General features: G+C 35.6%; 1 protein-coding gene across 1 annotated transcript in view; it reads right to left on the bottom strand.

Annotated features, from left to right (window-relative positions):
- The window catches only part of EPHA6 (EPH receptor A6), an 869,632-nt gene that overhangs the window by 217,170 nt on the left and 634,054 nt on the right, over positions 1 to 18,408 (bottom strand). Inside the window, 1 exon segment of the mRNA XM_033122487.1 lies at positions 2,347 to 2,532. Coding sequence (XP_032978378.1) covers positions 2,347 to 2,532 — 186 coding nt within the window.

The raw sequence follows: 18,408 nt of genomic DNA, 5'->3' as shown, positions 1-18,408 counted from the left end.
ACGAGGACTTCAACATCATACTTAAATTTTTATTTTAAATGCTTTGCAATGATACACAACCCAACATTAAAATGATCCTTTTCTTTCCCTAGAGATACAGAACAATACGGATAACTTGAAATGTTCTTGCTAAATTAATGACAAGGAAGTCAGACACTATAAAAGAACTAATTAACATGTGATTTCCTCTCTTTTTTAGATGATAATTTTTGCTAGGCATTGCAGCATAGCTAGATCTTTCCAAATTTTACATTTTGAGGTAATTTATTTCACTCACCTAAATATTTTTCTTATTTTAAAAAGAAATCTTATTTTTCTTCTGATTGCTATTTATTTATGTTATTTAATTCAGATAAAATAGAGTAAAATTCAGATAAAATTATGACTTATTTACTGTGATGTAACAAAAGCAGACAAACAATAAACAAAGTATGGATTTTAGCGTCAGACAGACCTAACACCAGCCATACTACTTACTATGAGTTAGAGGTCCTTATGCAGATTAATTAACCTGTCTGAGATTCAGTGGTTAATGATACTCCAAAGATTTCCTATGAGAATGAACTGGCAAACTATATGTGTGCCTGGCACACAGTACCAATAATAATGGCTTACTACGAGCCACATACTACGCTAAATGGGGTACACATTTACAAATGTAATCCTTACAGCATTCCTATGGAGTAGGAGTTACTTTGACCCTATTTTGTAGATGGAAGTAAAGAACAGAGGTATTAAATAATTTACCCAAACCTGCACAAGTCCTAAGTGGTGGGACCAGCATTCTAACTGGGGTCCACCTGTTTGGTTAGCTACTGTTGTGTAATAAACTATCCAAAACTCCATGGCTTGAAACAACAAACATTCTTTATCTCTCATGATTTTATGGATTCGCTGGACTGAACTGGGTGGTTCTTTGCTCCACAAGATGTCAACTACAGCTGGAGCATTTGGTAGTGGTGGTGGGGGTGCTATGTCTGAGATGGCTCATCAGAAGACTAACATCCAGTGATGACTCCTGGGGCTCAGACAGAGCTGTCAGCTAAAGAGCCTCAGCTTTCCTCCATTGGCAGTACTGTATTTAGCCCCACCATATGCATTGGCTTTGCATAGCATTGGAAGCTCGGTTACAGGAAGGAATTCTGAAAGAGGACAAGCTCCAATATGCAAGTGTGTGAGCTGCTTTCACTTGCATCACGCTTGTTAATGTCCCAACGGCCAAGGCTAGTCACATGGATAAGGCCAGAATCGATGTGGGAGAGAACAACACAAGGGCATGGATGCTGGAAGGTCCCGTGAAGGCCACTAATGTAACAGCCCACCACAACAGCTGTCATCAAAAGCACTCTTTTGAGTCCTCCAAACTATCACAGCCATTAGTAATCTTCTGCTCCACTTGGGCAGCATGTTGGCCAGTGTCTTACGACACTGGAATTTCAGACATGCAGTCAATTACGTTTCTAGTACACTTTCACACTTCCCTGCTGCCAAACGTGACAGAAAATTTCAATTTTATATAAATGACTTTAAAAGAAATTTCAGTTTTATGAAAGAAAAATGCCTCTCAAAGATTTAAATTTTTTGTGCATTTTTAAATGCCAATCTGTATTGGGTTTTAATATGTTATAATTAATTAGTGAATAAAATAAGAAGAAATAGAGTTAATCTTTATGCTCCATCACTATTCAAATTAAAGTGAATATATAACAATCTATTTCTTAGAATATATGACTAATTTTGGATTTGTAAGAAACTTCTTTTCGAAAGAATGGCTTTCATCCCTCTATTTCTATAAAAACGAGATTTTTACTTCAGAAATTGTAATTTTTATCTTCACTTTATATAAATGAAAATAATTTAGTCCTGATGGTATTTATGCAGAAGGGCTCCATACGGAATTTTTTATTTAAAAGTGTTACTTCAGATAAAGTATTCTATATTTGTATATGAAATTGATTTTCAAACAGAAGTACTTTACCTTAATTACCCAAAATATTTCAATAGTTTTTTTCTACTAATGTTGAAATTTAGACAGCTTTAGTAGAAATGAATGGCTTAGAGAAATTAGAAAAGAATATATAACCCTTTACTCTTGATTCATTACTTCAAGTTAAATTAGTAAATGATTCATAGATAATAAATACATTTCAATGCTGTTTGCTGACCAATGCAAACTCTGGTAATGTCATAGCTTAACATCAAGACTATGAGGGGTGTTATCAGAAGATGATATCTGAACTGTTTTCCCCTTAATGGCTGTGGTATTTCTCTTAAGCTTATTGTTATTAAGCTTTATTTTTAAAGGAATAAAATATATAAAAAGTAATAAGAAAAATCAGTACTTACTTTTTGTGACAACACCTTCTAGGCGAATGATATTCGGGTGGTCAAACTGACCCATGATACTAGCTTCTCTTAGAAAATCTCTTCTTTGCCGATCCATGTGGCCACCTTTCAAAGTTTTGATCGCAACTGGGATCTCTCTCTTCCCTGGTGTCTTCAAACGTCCACTACAGACTTCTCCAAATTCTCCTTAAAATATGAATAAACATAGTTATTTGTTTAAAAAGAATGCTTATATTCCAGAAGAACTGAGTTGTCATACAGTACCAGCTTTTTGTTTTTTAACATAACGAATCTCAATTGTGTCATTTTCACATGGATATTTCTTAAAAATTAAATTTGTAATGACAATATGCTTGATCAGCATCATTTATAATGATTAACAACGCATATGTTGTATCACAGGAATTACCATCAATAGATATCCCTGATCTGCTGAGAAATTATGAAGAGCAGGATAGTGATGCTAATGTAATACTATAGAAAAGCAGTCAGTGAATAACATTTCCTGTTCCTGTTCTCCATACTGATACACGGGTCAAATGTCTGCTGTGTTCCGGGAATCCATCAGGCATATGCAGTTGAATTGATCCCATAGGCCATATGCCTGGGCTTCAATGCCAGTAGAAATCAATGCTAGGGTCAATTCGTATATGAACATATTGAAAAGACCACACTAAACTCAACAATAATAAGTAATCACACAGGGTAAATTACAAGTCACATGTTTGGAATACAAACACAGTACGGTCAGCAATGGCTCCATTGGACAAATTAAATAATATCCAAATACTTATCATGAATTTGCTGATAAGTATTCTGACCAATGCAATGTTTTTTTGGGGTTGCCAAAATAATGTATACAAGTCGTCAGTTTGGTGAGCGTTGCTAAAGCAGTAGTTCGCCGTAATTAGAAGTGTCTGGACGCTGATGGTAACCACTTTGAGCACTTCTTGTAATTGCAGAAGTCAAATGTGACTTGTATTCATCTTTTGTTATCGGTATATATTAAGTATTACAATTTTAACAGTTTTTATCTTTCTTAAAATGTGTATACATTTTTATGGCATCCTCTGTATATCCAGTGCTAGGGTGCTGTGAGTTTCAAAGAAGTATAAGACTTGGTGTCTGTTCTCAGGAGTTTATAGTCTAGTAGAAGAATTTGATGAACATAAATGAAACGACTTAAGAATGTAAAACCAATCCCTGTAGATGCTGTGTTAATTAAGAATAGTGAGAGCTGGAATACTGCCTGGGGGAGGTGGAAATTTTTGCTCGTCCTTGAATGATGAATACGATTTAGATATTCAAGAAAAGCAGCAGCAGTCCAGACAGGAAGGCATGAGGAAAGTGAAGACAAAGATTCAAAGGTTAGTAATAGTAAAATGAATATTGTGGACATAATGTAGTAAGGATACGGGGCTGCCTGAGGGGTTCCTGTGGGAAAGAAGCTCAGAGACTTTCTAAGCGCCATGGAATAAATTCAGTCAAGCTTGAAATTCAAGACTTAACTTATCTAGGGCCGATTACCTACATTTACATAAGAGCATGATGCTTGATTTCCGATTCATTCATCTATGAAATAAAAATAATAATAAAACCTCCCATAATTCTACGATGTCCCTTCCCTATAAGGATACTGGAAAGATCAAAAGTGATAGTATATATGAAGGTTCTTATGAAGTTAACGTCTAATACATCCAGGCCTACCAAGATACTTGAAATTCCTTCTCAAATCAGTCTGGTTTGTTATAATAAACATCTGGAACAAAAGAAATATTTTTCTGTTTTTCCTTTTATCGTGCCTTAATAACTCTGTTACTACATATAAATTTTCAGCAATGTTTAAAACTCTTCTACTGCCAGGACCCCATAATCTAAGTTATTTTCTGTTAACATTTCTTAGTAATTCAAATAAACTTTTGATATAGCGAAATGAATAGAGAACTGTGTTGGTATTTTATCAAGACAGACATAGAGGAATTTTCTTTGGTTTTCTGTTGTCTTAAATTCATGTATCTTATTAACATAAGGCAGGTGTTTTCTTCTTGTCAAGTTTGGCATGATCAAGCTGTTCTCACACTTACTTCACAGACACTAAATCTGGTTGCCTCAATTAAAGATCTGTGCATTCCTTAGGCGAAATCCAAGAACTTCAGTCACAGAATTTGTTAAAACCCCTATCCATGGTAGGTCTGGATATATCAGGCAGAGAGGAAAAAATATTTTAGATTAAATGTATACTTTCAGATGGTGCCAAAGACTGATTCATTAGATGACTGCCCTTGTAGCAAGAGAGGAGGCCCATGTGTATTACCATAAGTAAAATAAATAATTCCTCAATAAGATCTGCTAACATTTACATATATTAGTTAGTTCATCAGCTCACCAACTGTAGGAATATGGTGTTGACTACATTTTTTTTCTTTTCTATAAAAATACATCATCCCTATCATTACAAAGGTAAAGACTTATATAGTGCTTATCACGATCCAGGACTAAAAATTAAATATATATTTTAATTTCGACAACAAACCTTTGAGGTGAGTATTTCCCCTGCTATACAGATGAGGAAACTGAGGCACATGAGCTGAGTAACTTGTCTCCAGTGATGTAACTAGAAAATGGTAGAGCTGTAATTTGAACCCAGGCAGTCTGGCTCTAGAGTCCTTGCTTATAATTACTATTCTCTGCTGTCTGAAATGTTTATCATTGTTAGTATTTTCTGGTTGTGGTATGCTAAATTCCCAACTGGTAACAATGGTATCTTTAAATCAACTAATGTATAGCGTTCATGAATGTCAACTGGATATGCACAGGTGAATGGAATGACAAAACTGTATACTTGCTATCCTTCACTACAAAATAAAAATGGAGACCTAGCTCAAATATCTTGTATATTAGGTAGTCTGGGGGAAAAAAAATCACTATAGTCTAGTTTCAAGTGAACAAAGAAAATTATATGTAGGATAATTGATCTTCTGCCACTGACAGCCCATTCACTATTTAAAAACCCCATCTATCTCCTTGGATGGTGGTAAAACCTTTCTGGGCAAGCAATTTTGTTGTATAACATACAGAGTCATATTAAAATACCAATTAGTATTGGATTTTCCACATAAAGCCCGTATAATTGAACTAAAAGTGTGAGAGGACGGTGGAGGCGGTGAGGGACAATCTGTCTTGGAGAACTGTCACATCAGGATCCCCCAGAGGCTTTCCACAGTTTTACTCCCGACATTGCAAGATTCTGGTTCTCCCCCACCTCCAACCCCTTGACCCCTTGAGAGTCTCTAAAGCACAGTCTCCCTCTTGATGTTTTCTTAAAACATGCCTCTCAGGTGTAATGAGGGGCTTTTCTTTCTTCACACTTGCAGTTTCCCTCTGACAGGATTGCTGTACACAAGTTGTCCCCCTCCCTCCCTTGTCTCCACCCTCCTCAGTCCTTCTCTATGTGGATGGCTTCTTCTTAGTAGCAAAGGCCAAGATTTGAGTTCTCCCCTTCAGAAAACTTTCTCTGACCAACCCATCTGATTTAGTCCCTCACTACCGTCAGGTCCTCCCAAACGATGAAGAAAAAACTAGCAGCTCTATGATCAAAAGCTGCCCTTGCTCTTAGAGCTGGGCTGTATTATTCTCCTTTCAGACATTATATCAACCTTGACAAGGTTACTCTGAACCATGATAAAATGAGACAGAGCAAGGCCACTGCATAATTTTGCTCAAGCACAGACAAAGGCAAGGTCACAGAGCCAAAATTACTAAACATCCCTCCGCTCTTGGCTAAAATGAGTGACTGCTACTTCTTTACCAATTACAACTTTCTCCTTGTTCTAGTCTTCCCTTCCTCTATTAAGATAATCACAATATCTTAATTAAGATATTGTGATTAAAGTCCTAAAATTAAGGCCTAGTAGTATGTGCTGCTTTGATATCTGCAGGAAAATGGAAGGACCTCAAATGGTCTTACCACAGATTTTCCTCCCCCTTCTGCTCCCACAGATAAGATGTTCTAGCTCAGGGGTGTCCAAACTTTTTTCAACATTTTTCACCAAGGGCCATATGCGGTAAAAAACACAAACAGCCGGGCCACTCACTCGAGGTGAAGTACGTATTGCCTCACCTGGTTTATTTAAGTAAACTAAATATATTTTTGGAATTTGCTGTGGCCCAGTTAAAAATGGATTGCGGGCCGCAGTTGGCCCGCGGGCCGCAGTTTGGACACCCCTGCAGCTGAACAACCCTCCTTATCAAAGGGATCAGATGCAGTTCCTCCTTATCCCTGAGTCGTGGGTTTCACTTTCCTGCCAGCCTGTGGAATGATTCAAACAAGCCAGTCACATCCTAAGGGAACCAGGGGCACCTCACCCACTTGATACTATGAAGCTTGCCTTCTGTAGCTCCTGGTTGTTCACCTGGTTGTTCACTCAGCTCCCAAGTGCAACTCCCATGTGGCCATGTGTGGTGTCCTCCTCCCTCTGGGCTGCAAATATACGTAATTAACAAATATCTGCCAATCTCTTCTGTCTAATGTAGGGTGTAGTGCATTCGTCCTTCTCATAACCCTAAGGTAGGAATCCCTCCCTCACCAACACGGTGAATAGGAGGCAATTAAAACAGATCCTCAATCACAAAATTGCCTCTGCTTTCTAATAGCATCTCATCCAGACTAAACTTCTGCTTCCTTAGTCCTCCCAAATCACCCAACCAAAGTCCAAATCCCATAACAGATTTCTTCTGACACCTTTTTACTGACACACCATTTTGCATGCTGTGTGTTTTCCCTTGCCAAAACGAGCAATAAATCCATCTTTTTCAACTATAGTATATTCCTGGGATCTTTCGCTTGAAAGTATTAGCATATTTATTATATAGCAATTTTGACTATTTGATGTTGTCTTTGAAGTTAAATTTTAACTAGTTTATTACTCATTTATTAACTATTGCTCCATTTCAATATCTCCTCTGATCTTGGCCTGTCAATTATAATCTAAATCAGAAAGCCATGGGCCTTGACTATCTCTATTTTCCGTTGTATCCACAGTGCCTAGTACATAATACACAACTTTTAAAATATTTGCTGCATGAACTAAATAAATGAATGAGGGGAAAAGATAAAATAACTCTAGATCCAAAGTTGGGATATGTGAGAGTAGAGTTAAGCTGGGGAATTTTCTCATATGCTAGCCGTTTTTTATTTTTTTTATTTGCAGTCTCTTTTGCTTTCCTTTCAGTATGTACAGATAAAAGATGCTTCAGTATCTTTGGTATTTAGTTCTTTAAAACTTAACTGTGCATAATCCACTTTCCTTCCTAAGTATAATGACAACAGGAGAAATATTTTTAGTGTCATAAAGAGTTAAAAAGAAGAGACATAGAGGAAAAACATCACAGATTTTTAACTCTGTTATAGAGGAGTATATTTGTCTCTTGAGGTTTTATTATAAATTCCTTTATTATTAATGTTATTAGGAAGGTCACCCACCCAGTTGTATTCACTGTCTGTCATTCAAGGATAAAATACCAGAATCTTTATGACTAATTCTGATTTCTTCCAGATACATAGTATATCTTCTACAAATGAAAGAGAACAACATTTTTTAGAGAACTTACAATCTTTCACACCTGTTGAAACAATATTTGAATGCTTCTGATACAACTTCACAGAAAGGTTCAGCACAATGCAAGATTTTTTTATGTTTAACAAGGCTCGTCAATAGGAGGGTTACACCAAGACACCAGAGAGGACAGGTTCTTAGAAGTTAGGGCTTCTATTTCTGGCTTCACCACTAATTTTGTTTTGTGGTATTAGAAAAAGTCACAATACATTTTCCTGCTTCAGTATCATTGTGGATGGGTTAAATACCCACCACCCATCTATTTCTTGAGAGATAAAAATTAATGTGTAAATATTTGCAAAGTTGTTTTAGAAAAGTGCCATGTAACCACTGAGACTTAAAGTTATACTGAGAGCACAGAAGATATGCTAAATATGTAATTTATCCTTCATTTCTAGGTTCTTAAAAAGTTTAGGCCAGGAAGCAGGATTTCTTTAAGACCTGAGAATGAATTTTTTAAACATCCTTATCAAAAGATGGATAAGGATTTCTTCAGTGAGAGTTAAGTAACATATTATTCATTTTTCATATACCAATATTCCAAATATTAAACAGCCTCTTTTTCTTTTTGAGCAAGTTTTTCCTTTTCTGTTAAAAAATGTTCTCAAATATAACACTGTCCTCAAGGAGACTAAAATTTTCCCTACCTCTTATATCATTAAGTCCATTACATTACTTACTTATTGAATTCTCTTGTTTGTAATATTTTGACTTTTCAAATTCACCGATATGTCTCCACTTAGAAACTTTTTAATTCAGTGTATCAGCCTCTACCAGATGGGTCTCCTACCACCTACTTTTTTGCCTCAAAGTGCATTGAAAGAGGGCCTCTTTAGACTAAAACATATTTGTATTTCAAAACTCTGCTTGATTCTCTATCAAAACAGTCTTTACTCTGCATCCAGATGAATCATATTATAAATGCAATCTAATTAAAAAGTGTCTCTGATCTAAAGAAACTTATTCAATGTCTTCGAGTCTCAGTTGCCTTTTTTTTAAATTAAAGTTTATTGGGGTGACACTGTTAGTAAATTTACATAGGTTTCAGGTGCACAATTCTGTAATACATCATCTATATATCACACTGTGTGTTCACCACCCAGAGTCAGTTCTCCTTCCATCACCATATACTTGATCCCTTTTACCCTGATCTATTAGATTGGTGCAAAAGTAATTATGGTTTAAAAGATTAAAAATAATTGCAAAAACTGCAATTCCTTTTGCACCAACCTAATACTTATCTACAAAATTTGACTACCTGTTTTGCAGTTACAGTAAGTAAAAGCACCCAGCCCTGCCTCTGGCAGCTCCTATTATTATTCCACTTATCCTTCGGCCATCCCCCTTCTGAAAATGAATCCTAGGGCCAGTTCCACCATCTGCCAGTCTCTCCTCTCACAATCAGGCTGCTGAACACTCTGCACTGGATAGCAGTGTGACTACAAACATATGTTTCTTTTCTCAGCTCTATTCCCTTTCCATATACATACTATCTCGGGGTAATGTCTTTCACTACCACCAACTACTTAACTGCCTTTAGGCTAAGTTCCAAATCTACATTTGTAGCTCAGACTTCTCTCTTGAACTCCAAACTTGTATAACCATCTGGAAGTCTGCTGGGGGCCATCGTATCATCATCTTCTGAATTAGTCTTCTTAGGCCGCTGTGAAAAAATACCATTGACTGGATATTTTCAACAACAGAAATTTAATTTCTTACAGTTCTAGAGACTGAGAACTCCAAGATCAAGGTGCCAGCTGATTCAGTTCATAGTGAGAGCTTTCTTCCTGGCCTGCAGCCAGCCACCTCCTCACTGCGTCGTTACATAGCCTTTCCTTGGCTGAGGCCACGGAGAGAGAGATCTCTCTTCCTCTTCATGTAAAGCTGCCAATCCTATCAGATTAGGATTCCACCTTTATGACCTAATTTAACCTTCATCAACGTTAATTAAAACCTAGAGGCTCTATTGCCAAATATAGTCACACTGGGGGTTATGGCTTTAACATATGAATTTGGGGGGCACAATTCTGCCCACAGCATGTCTTAAAACCCACTTTCCTATCTTTATCTCTTAATTCATTTAGTAGTTGTGGTTAGTTGAATATTGACTCCCCAAAGAAATTAGGGTCCACACTTCTAATGCTCAGGAACTGTGAATATATTTCCTTATACAGGCATATCTTGGAGCTATTATGGGCTCGGTTGCAGACCGCTGTAGTAAAGTGAGCATCACACTAAAGCGAGTTGTAATCTTTTTGCTAGAGGAGGGTCATGCCTTCAGTTTGTAAAAAAATGCAACACCTGTGAAGTGCAATAAAATGAGATATGCCTGGATAGCAAAAGGGAACTTACAGATGTACAGCGTTAATGACATGTGAGTACCCTGGATGATCCAGGTGGGCCCGATGTAATCACAAGTGTTCTTATGAAATGAAGCCAAGAGGGACAGTCAATCAATAGGATGATGGAGAGAGAGAGAGAGAGAGAGAGAGAGAGAGAGAGAGAGAGAGAGACTTGAAGATGCTATGCTGCTGGCTTTGAATATGGAAAAGAAAACGTGCCAAGGAATGCAGGTGACTTTTGGAAGCTAGAAAAGTCAAGCAATCAGATTCTTCCCTGAAGTGCTCAGAATGAATCAATACTGTCAACACCCTGACTTTCATTCACTGAGACTGATTTTGGACTTCTGATTTCCAGAATTGTAAAATAATTACTGTGTGTGTGTGTGCGCGCGCTTGCATGTGTGTTTTAAGCCGCTAATTTGTGATAGTACCACAGTGGCTCTTAACACAGGGCTTGGGACAGAGTGAGTTCTCAAATATTAGTTTCCATGTGAGGCTGGATGGTGTCCTTCTTTGAAGTACAATTTCTTATTACCCTACAAGGTGCCCCTTTTTACATTGTGCTATTGACAGCAGTTCTCTCATTAGTTGCAAGTTTCTGTTCATTTATCTTTCCCATCACACTGTGAACATTTTGAGCACGGGGATTTTGTCTTAGTTTTAATTGTCAGTGCCTATTATAGTGAACACCATGGGTAACTAATGCTTACTGAATGCATGACTGGACAGAAATCCTCATGATAGACGCCGTCATCAGTATTTAACTCTATGTCAAAGTATCCATAAACATGTTCCAAGTGTCATTTGAGAGGGCAACCATGAGAGAGTATCATTTACCCAGTATGTGTGATTTCCTGCACCAGCACAAATAAAACGTTTTGGAATTTGGTCAGGCAATAAAAATAATCAGTATTCACAGTGGAGGGCTTCTGTTTAGACAAGCATGACTAAGAGACACTTAGTGGACTGTCAGCTGTAGTGGTCAAAATGTTTTCAAAAATGGGAGAAAAAGGATCTTTCCAAAAACACAGATAATTATTTTGATGAAAAAAGCCAGTGAGTGTCCTAAATTACTATTAAAAATGGTATTAAACAAATCTTTAATAGCAATAAAGAATGTACATAGCTTTAATATACCACGGGTTTATAAATAAAACTATATTAGATCATTTTATCTTAAACTAAAGAAAATAGGCGTAGAAAATCACTAGCACCTCTGTAAATTGAACCATACTTCAGTATTGTAGATATTTTAATTTGATTTTATATATTCTCAAGGGATAATAACAGGCAGATATTCTAATAAAAAAACATTAAAAAGTTTGTTTTCATGTTTAAGTGCTATTTTTCACTAATGTAAACCTTATTATTTTAGGTAAAATTTTATTCAGTTAGTTTTTGTCTTTCAGAAGACAGTCATATTTTATCTTCATAAAAAGATTATGCTTCATTATTTTATTTATGCAAAAAATATTGTTTTTCACCAAGTCCTAGATTGCAATATATACCATTATTATATGTACTACCAGGAAGAAAATACTGCTGTTAATTAAACTGTGATTGCTATTAATTATAAAAAGGCAGCCTAAATTCAGTGATATTAAAATGAAAAAATTTACTAGAGCAAAACTTGAAAGAAGAGACAAAAATCACCCATAGGTTGAATAACTGGAATACAGTCTCATTTGGTGTATATCCTTCTAATCTATTTCCTAAGCATAAAGATTTTTATTCATAAATTTGTAGTCATATCACATAGTAATTTTATGTATGTACTTAAGACCCTTTTATATTCACTTAGCATTATGGCATATGCAGTTTCTATGTCATTCTATATCACATATTTTACAAATCCCATTTGAAAGAGCTTTGAAATCATTCCTATTTTTTCTATTATTTTTAAAAAACAGCTTTTATTATCAAATATCATATGAGTTACTATAAGCATTAGAGAGCTATATTTTTGCAATTTAAAATTTGTTATAATTTAATTCCATTGCACTAACTGAACAATAAGCACTTAACAATATTCTTCTTGAAACAAAGCCAATAGAAGTGATAAATCAATTTTTGTTCAATGATATATACAACATAAGAAAAGTGTCCAGCACATATTTCATTAATCCAACATATAAGCCAATAAACTTTTTTCAGCTCACACTTTTGAGGAGTAAAAATTTAATATTCTTTGAAAGGGTTTGTGTAAAATTGGATTTATCTTTTTTTTGTTTTGTTTTGTTTTGATTTGTGTTTGTGTTTGTAAAACTTGCCAAAAAATCCTTAAAATTTGGTTCTGAAATTTCCTCTGTGGGAAAAATTTGTTAAATACTGGTAGAGTTTATGTAATGAATATAGGACAATTTAGGTTCCTAGTCCTTCTAAGGTTTTTCTAATACACGATTTCTGGAAACTTGTCTCTTTTATCCAGTTTTTACATTTATTGTCCTGAAGTTGTTTATAATATTTTCCTATGAATTTTCAAAGATTTGTTTTATCAGTAGTGTATCATTTCCTTTTTTGTCTGTAATATTGTTGACTTACGCCTTATATTTTTCTTTATTTTTTCAGAGTTTTATAATTTTATTAATATTTTAAGGAAGACAACCTACTGAATGGGAGAAGATAATGGCGAATGGTACATCCAATAAGGGGTTATTATCAAAAATATATAAAGAACTCATACAACCTAACAACAGAAAAACAAACAACCCAATTAAAAAATGGCCAGAGGACCTGAATGGACATTTCTCCCAAGAGGACACACAGATGGCCAAAAGACATATGAAAAGTGATCAGAGAAGTGCAAATAAAAACCACAATGAGATACCATCTCACACCTGTCAGAAAAGCTGTCATCAATAAATCAACAAATAATAAGTGCTGGTGAAGATGTGGGAAAAAAAGGAATCTTTTTAAACTTTTAGTAGGGTCGCAAATTGATGCAGCCACTAGGGAAAACATTATGGAGGTTCTTCAAAAAATTAAAAATAGAACTATTTTATGATTTGGAAATTCCACTCCTGGATATTTATTTGAAGAAAAGAAAAATAAAATTTGAAAAGAAATATGCACCACTATCTTTATTGCAGCATTACTAGTAATAGCTAAGATAGGAGAGGAACCTAGATGTCCATTAATAGGTGAATGGATGAAGATGTGGAATATATATATGTGTATATATAATGGAATATTATTCAGCAATAGAAAAGAATGAAACCTTGACATTTGTGACAACACGAATGGACCTACAGGGTATTATGTTAAGTGAAATAAGTAAGACAAAGACAAATGTTATATAATCTCACTCATACGTAATATCTTAAAAAACAAAATAAAGAAATAAACAAAAGAAACAGAGCCACATACAGAGAGAACAAGTTGATGGTTTCCAAAGAAGAGGGGGTGGGGAGATAGAAATACAAATTTTTTAAATATAAAAATACAAAAGAAAAATACTATTACATATATTTGTATATTTATATCTATAGAGAGAGTGAGAAAAATAATTGTTTACTCATTGACTGGCAATGTGACTTCTGACATATCTATTTCCCTTGGTTTCATATTCTACACATAATACTTATGGATAAAAAATAAATATGTAAATAAACCTCTGATTTTGTTGCTATTTTGTTTTTTATTTTAGTAGTTTTGACATTTTATTTAGTATTTTCCTTCTTATACATTCTTTGTGATTATTCTATTTCCTTTTTTTCTAAAATAAGTTAGATGGTTAATTCATTAATTTTTAGCAGTTCTTTGTTTCTAAAATAGGCATTTTAAGGCTATATGTTCACTTCTAAAGTACAAATTCATTTAAAAATGCATTACTGAAATACTTATGAAAAATTTAAAATTACTAGAGCCTTCAAGATTGTTTAAATGAACTACTGATAATTCATTTATTACTTGTAGCCCATAAATTTTAAGATGTAGTTATTGCATTATTATTTGGTTCTAGGGATTTATAGTTTATATTAAAATTACCCACGAGTTATTTATTTACATTAAAAATAATCCATGAACTATTTTAAAACACATTTAAACTTTCTAATTTTTAAGTTATCTTTATAGTATTTATTTCTAACTTAATTGTATTTTTGGTAGAAATATAGTGCATAAAAATCTTATTTGTTGCAAATTGCTTTATGGTCAATTTTCATAAACGTTTTGTGTACTTGAAAATAATATGATTCTGCAAGTTTGAGATATTCGCTCTGTATATTCATCAGATAGAATTTAGTAATTGTATTCCTCACATCATCTAGTGTCACTGATTTTTTTTCTACTTGATTTAGTAATTATTAAACGAAGTGAATCAAAAATCCTACTATCTTGGCACATTTATCAATTTCTGATTGTAATACTACTATCAACTTTTGCTTCCCATTTTTGGAATATGGTTTTGTAGACCTAATTGTTGAGAGATGTATGTAAGAAGCTAAAGTCCAGAATTGTTATCTCTAACAGTTCTGGACTTTAGCTTCTGAAGGTAACTGAATGTTACCTTTGAAATTATGAAGATACAGCTCACAAAGTATTAAAATAGGTAACCCTTTGAGCTTGAGCATGACCATTTTAAAATTAAAAAAATTGCTATTTCTTAATACACTTTTACTCATTGCCTCCTATTATATGAAAATAATAATAATAGCAGTAGTAACTAAGTAGGTAATAGACACCATTTTAAGTGCTTTATACAAATTCATTTAAAAATGCATTACTGAAATACTTATGAAAAATTTAAAATTACTAGAGCCTTCAAGATTGTTTAAATGAACCACTGATAATAATATAAGTAATTAATTTAGGAATATCTAGAATACACCCATATATTTTTGGATCTCAATGAAAAACATAAACACCATTCTTTTTCATAATGTCTACTAGTACCACTCTCATTGCTGGTGTGAATTACTGCTCTCATCTAGTATCATAGTCCCATTGTCCTTAGGATAAAAATAGTATATGGAATATAATCCTTGAAAATTCTTATAAATCTGGCATTCTAGGAACATGTTTCTTAAGGAGATCCTTAGATTTTTTAATCCATTCAAAATCTATACTTTTGGTATGGTAATTGCAACTCCAAATTTAAGACTGTCATATTTTCAGTATCTGAAAGTTAAACATGAATAAACAAGCTAACTATCCATTAATGGATGAATGGATAAAGTTGTTTATATATATACATATGTATATATATAATATATATATATAATTCAGCCATAAATAATGATGCAATCCTACCATTTGGGTCAACATGGATGGACCTTGAAAGCTTTATGCTGAATGAAATAAGTCAGACAGAGAAAGAAAAATGTGCATGATCTCACTTATATGTGGAATCTGAAAAAACAAAACAAAGCAAACAAAAAGCAACTCCATGAATCTCATAGAAAAAGAGATCAAGGGGCTGAGATGTAAAACAGGCCTGCGCCAAAAGCTCATGTGGCATTTGAGAATTGGGAGACATATCTCTGCCACAGAGGTCCCCCCAGAGGATCGAGGGATCCCAGCCCCAAAAGGGGGTCCCCAGCCTGAGTACTGGTGCTGGAAACAGGAGCTCCCACAACATATGTCTGTGAAGAACAGTAGGGATTCCGACCATCCAGGTGAGATGGAAGGCTGTGGGAAACCCAGGAGTCCTCTTAATAGGCCAGCACATAGACTCACTGGCACATAGGCAATCATCCTGAGCTCCAATGGAGGGAGAGTGACTCAGGAGGAGTCAGAAACATACAGGGAGAGACTGAACTGTGTGACTTCAGGGCAAAAACTGCAGGGACAGTCACTATTTTCCCTGTGTAGAATCCTCCTCATGTGCAGCTGGCGGGTAGGTGCCATGTTTCCTGTGTTGAGCCCTCCACTGCATAGCTAATCCTGAATCTGCACTGGCCCGGTGAACTCTACCTGCTTCACCCTGGTAACTCCCTGGGACCTTACCCCACTTAACTCACACATAGCTGGAGGCAGCCAGACCTGCCTGCATTGCACTCTTTCTCGGACAACTCTCAAAGGTCCACAGTACCCAGGTGGGCAGCAACTTGCTTTGGTTGGCTCTGAGACTTTTGCCAACTAGCTTTAGGCTTAGGACTGACACCAAACCAGAATCTATATTAACCTTGTGAACACCACTTGTCCCACTCTCATGATTCCCTGAGATGACCCTCTGTTAGTGGCTGAGTGTTACAAGAGCTGACAGGTGGTAGCAAGGCTTGGGGTACCCTGGGATTTTTATGGAGTTACCCCAGGCCCTGTACTGCTAGCAACCCTCTTCAGTTTGCAGTGTGACCTCTTTTAGACACCTCTAAGGTCCAGCACAGGGAACAATCAACTGCAAATCACTCTGTAGCTCTTATCAGGTAGTCCCAGGCTGGTCACAGGCAATGGATGACCTGGGCCTATACCTGAGCTCCTCCCAACAGGCCCCAGGACCAAAATACCTGGAGGTCAGCTTCAGACCACAGCAGAGCACCACCCAATTAGCCCCACAAGTGGCACACAAAAAGGGCAGTTTCAACAGGCATCAGAGCCCACTGGCTGGTATTCTGCTCTGCAGGTTAAGCCCCCGGAACAGCAGCTCATAAGCTCTGCACATGGCCAAACCTCACAGCCAGTTAGCTTGAGGGTCAATGCCACCCACTGACATGCCAGTAGGAATCAAAGCTCAACAATAACAGGAGAGCTCACACAACCCACAGTAGGGATACTCTTGGAGTACTCAGTGCAGGTTACCAGAGAGAATGCGCTACAGAGCCCCACAGGGCACCTACTACATAAGGCCACCTGGCAAAGACTGGGAGATGTAGTAGCCCTACCTAATACATAGAAACAAACACAGAGAGGCAGTCAAAATGAGGAAACAGAGAAATAAGTTCCATATGAAAGAACAGGAGAAAAATCCAGAAACAGAACTAAATGAAAAGGAGGCAAGCAATTGACCAGATACAGAGTTAAAAACAATAATTATAAGGATGTTAAATACACTTAGGGAGAATGGATGAACTCAGTAAGAACTTCAACAAGGAGATAGTAAGCAAAGAGATAAAAATCATAAAAAAGAACCAGTCAGAAATGAAAAATATAATAACTGAGATGAAGAATACACTAGAAGAAGTCATGAGCAGACTAGGTGAAGCAGAGAACCAAATCAGCAACTTGGAAGACAAAGTAGCAGAAAACACACATTCAGAACAGCAAAAGGAAAAAAAAGAATACCCCAAAATGAGGACAGTTTAAGAGACATCTAAGAAACCATCAAGTGTAACAACATTTGCATCATAGGGGTACCAGAAGGAGGACATACAACAAGGAAATGGAAATCTATTTGAAGAAATAATGACTGAAAACTTTCATAACCTAGCAAAGGAAATAAACATACAAGTCCAGGAAGCTCAGACAGTCCCAAACAAGATGAACCCAAACAGGCCCACACCAATAAACATTATAAATGAAATGGCACAGGTGAATTTTACCAAACATTCAAAGAAGAATTAACACCTATTCTTCTCAAACTATTCCAAAAGGTTCAAGAGAAAGGAAAGCTCCCAAACTCATTTTAGGAGGCTACCATTACTCTGATTCCAAAATCATTACCAAAAAAAAAAAAAAAAAGAAAATTATAGGCTGGTATCCCTGATGACAATAGATGCAAAAAACTTCAACTAACTATTACCCAACCAAATTCATTAACACATTAAAAAAAAGCTTACACGATGATCAAGTGAGTTTTAATCCTGGGATGCAAAGTTGGTTTAATATCTGCAAATCAATTAATGTGATATATTACATCAACAAAATGAAAAATAAAAATCATATGATCATACAAATAGATCCAGAAAAAGCATTTGACAAAATTCAGTATCTACTTAGGATAAAAACTCTCAAACGTGGTAACAGAGGGAATATAGCTCAACATAATAAAGGCCACATATGACAAACCCACAGCTAACATCATATTCAAGGGGAAAAACTTAAACCATTCTCCTTAAGAACTGGAACATTATAAGGAGACAAAAATGCACATTTTCACTACTTTTACTCAACACAGTATTGGAAATCCTAGCCATAGCAACCAGACAAGAAAAAGAAATGAAAGTATA

The sequence above is a fragment of the Rhinolophus ferrumequinum genome, chromosome 2 (genome assembly GCF_004115265.2).
Source record: "Rhinolophus ferrumequinum isolate MPI-CBG mRhiFer1 chromosome 2, mRhiFer1_v1.p, whole genome shotgun sequence".
NCBI lineage: Eukaryota > Metazoa > Chordata > Mammalia > Chiroptera > Rhinolophidae > Rhinolophus > Rhinolophus ferrumequinum.
Note: the sequence above shows the minus strand (reverse complement) of the source record. Positions and strands in the feature narration are given on the sequence as shown.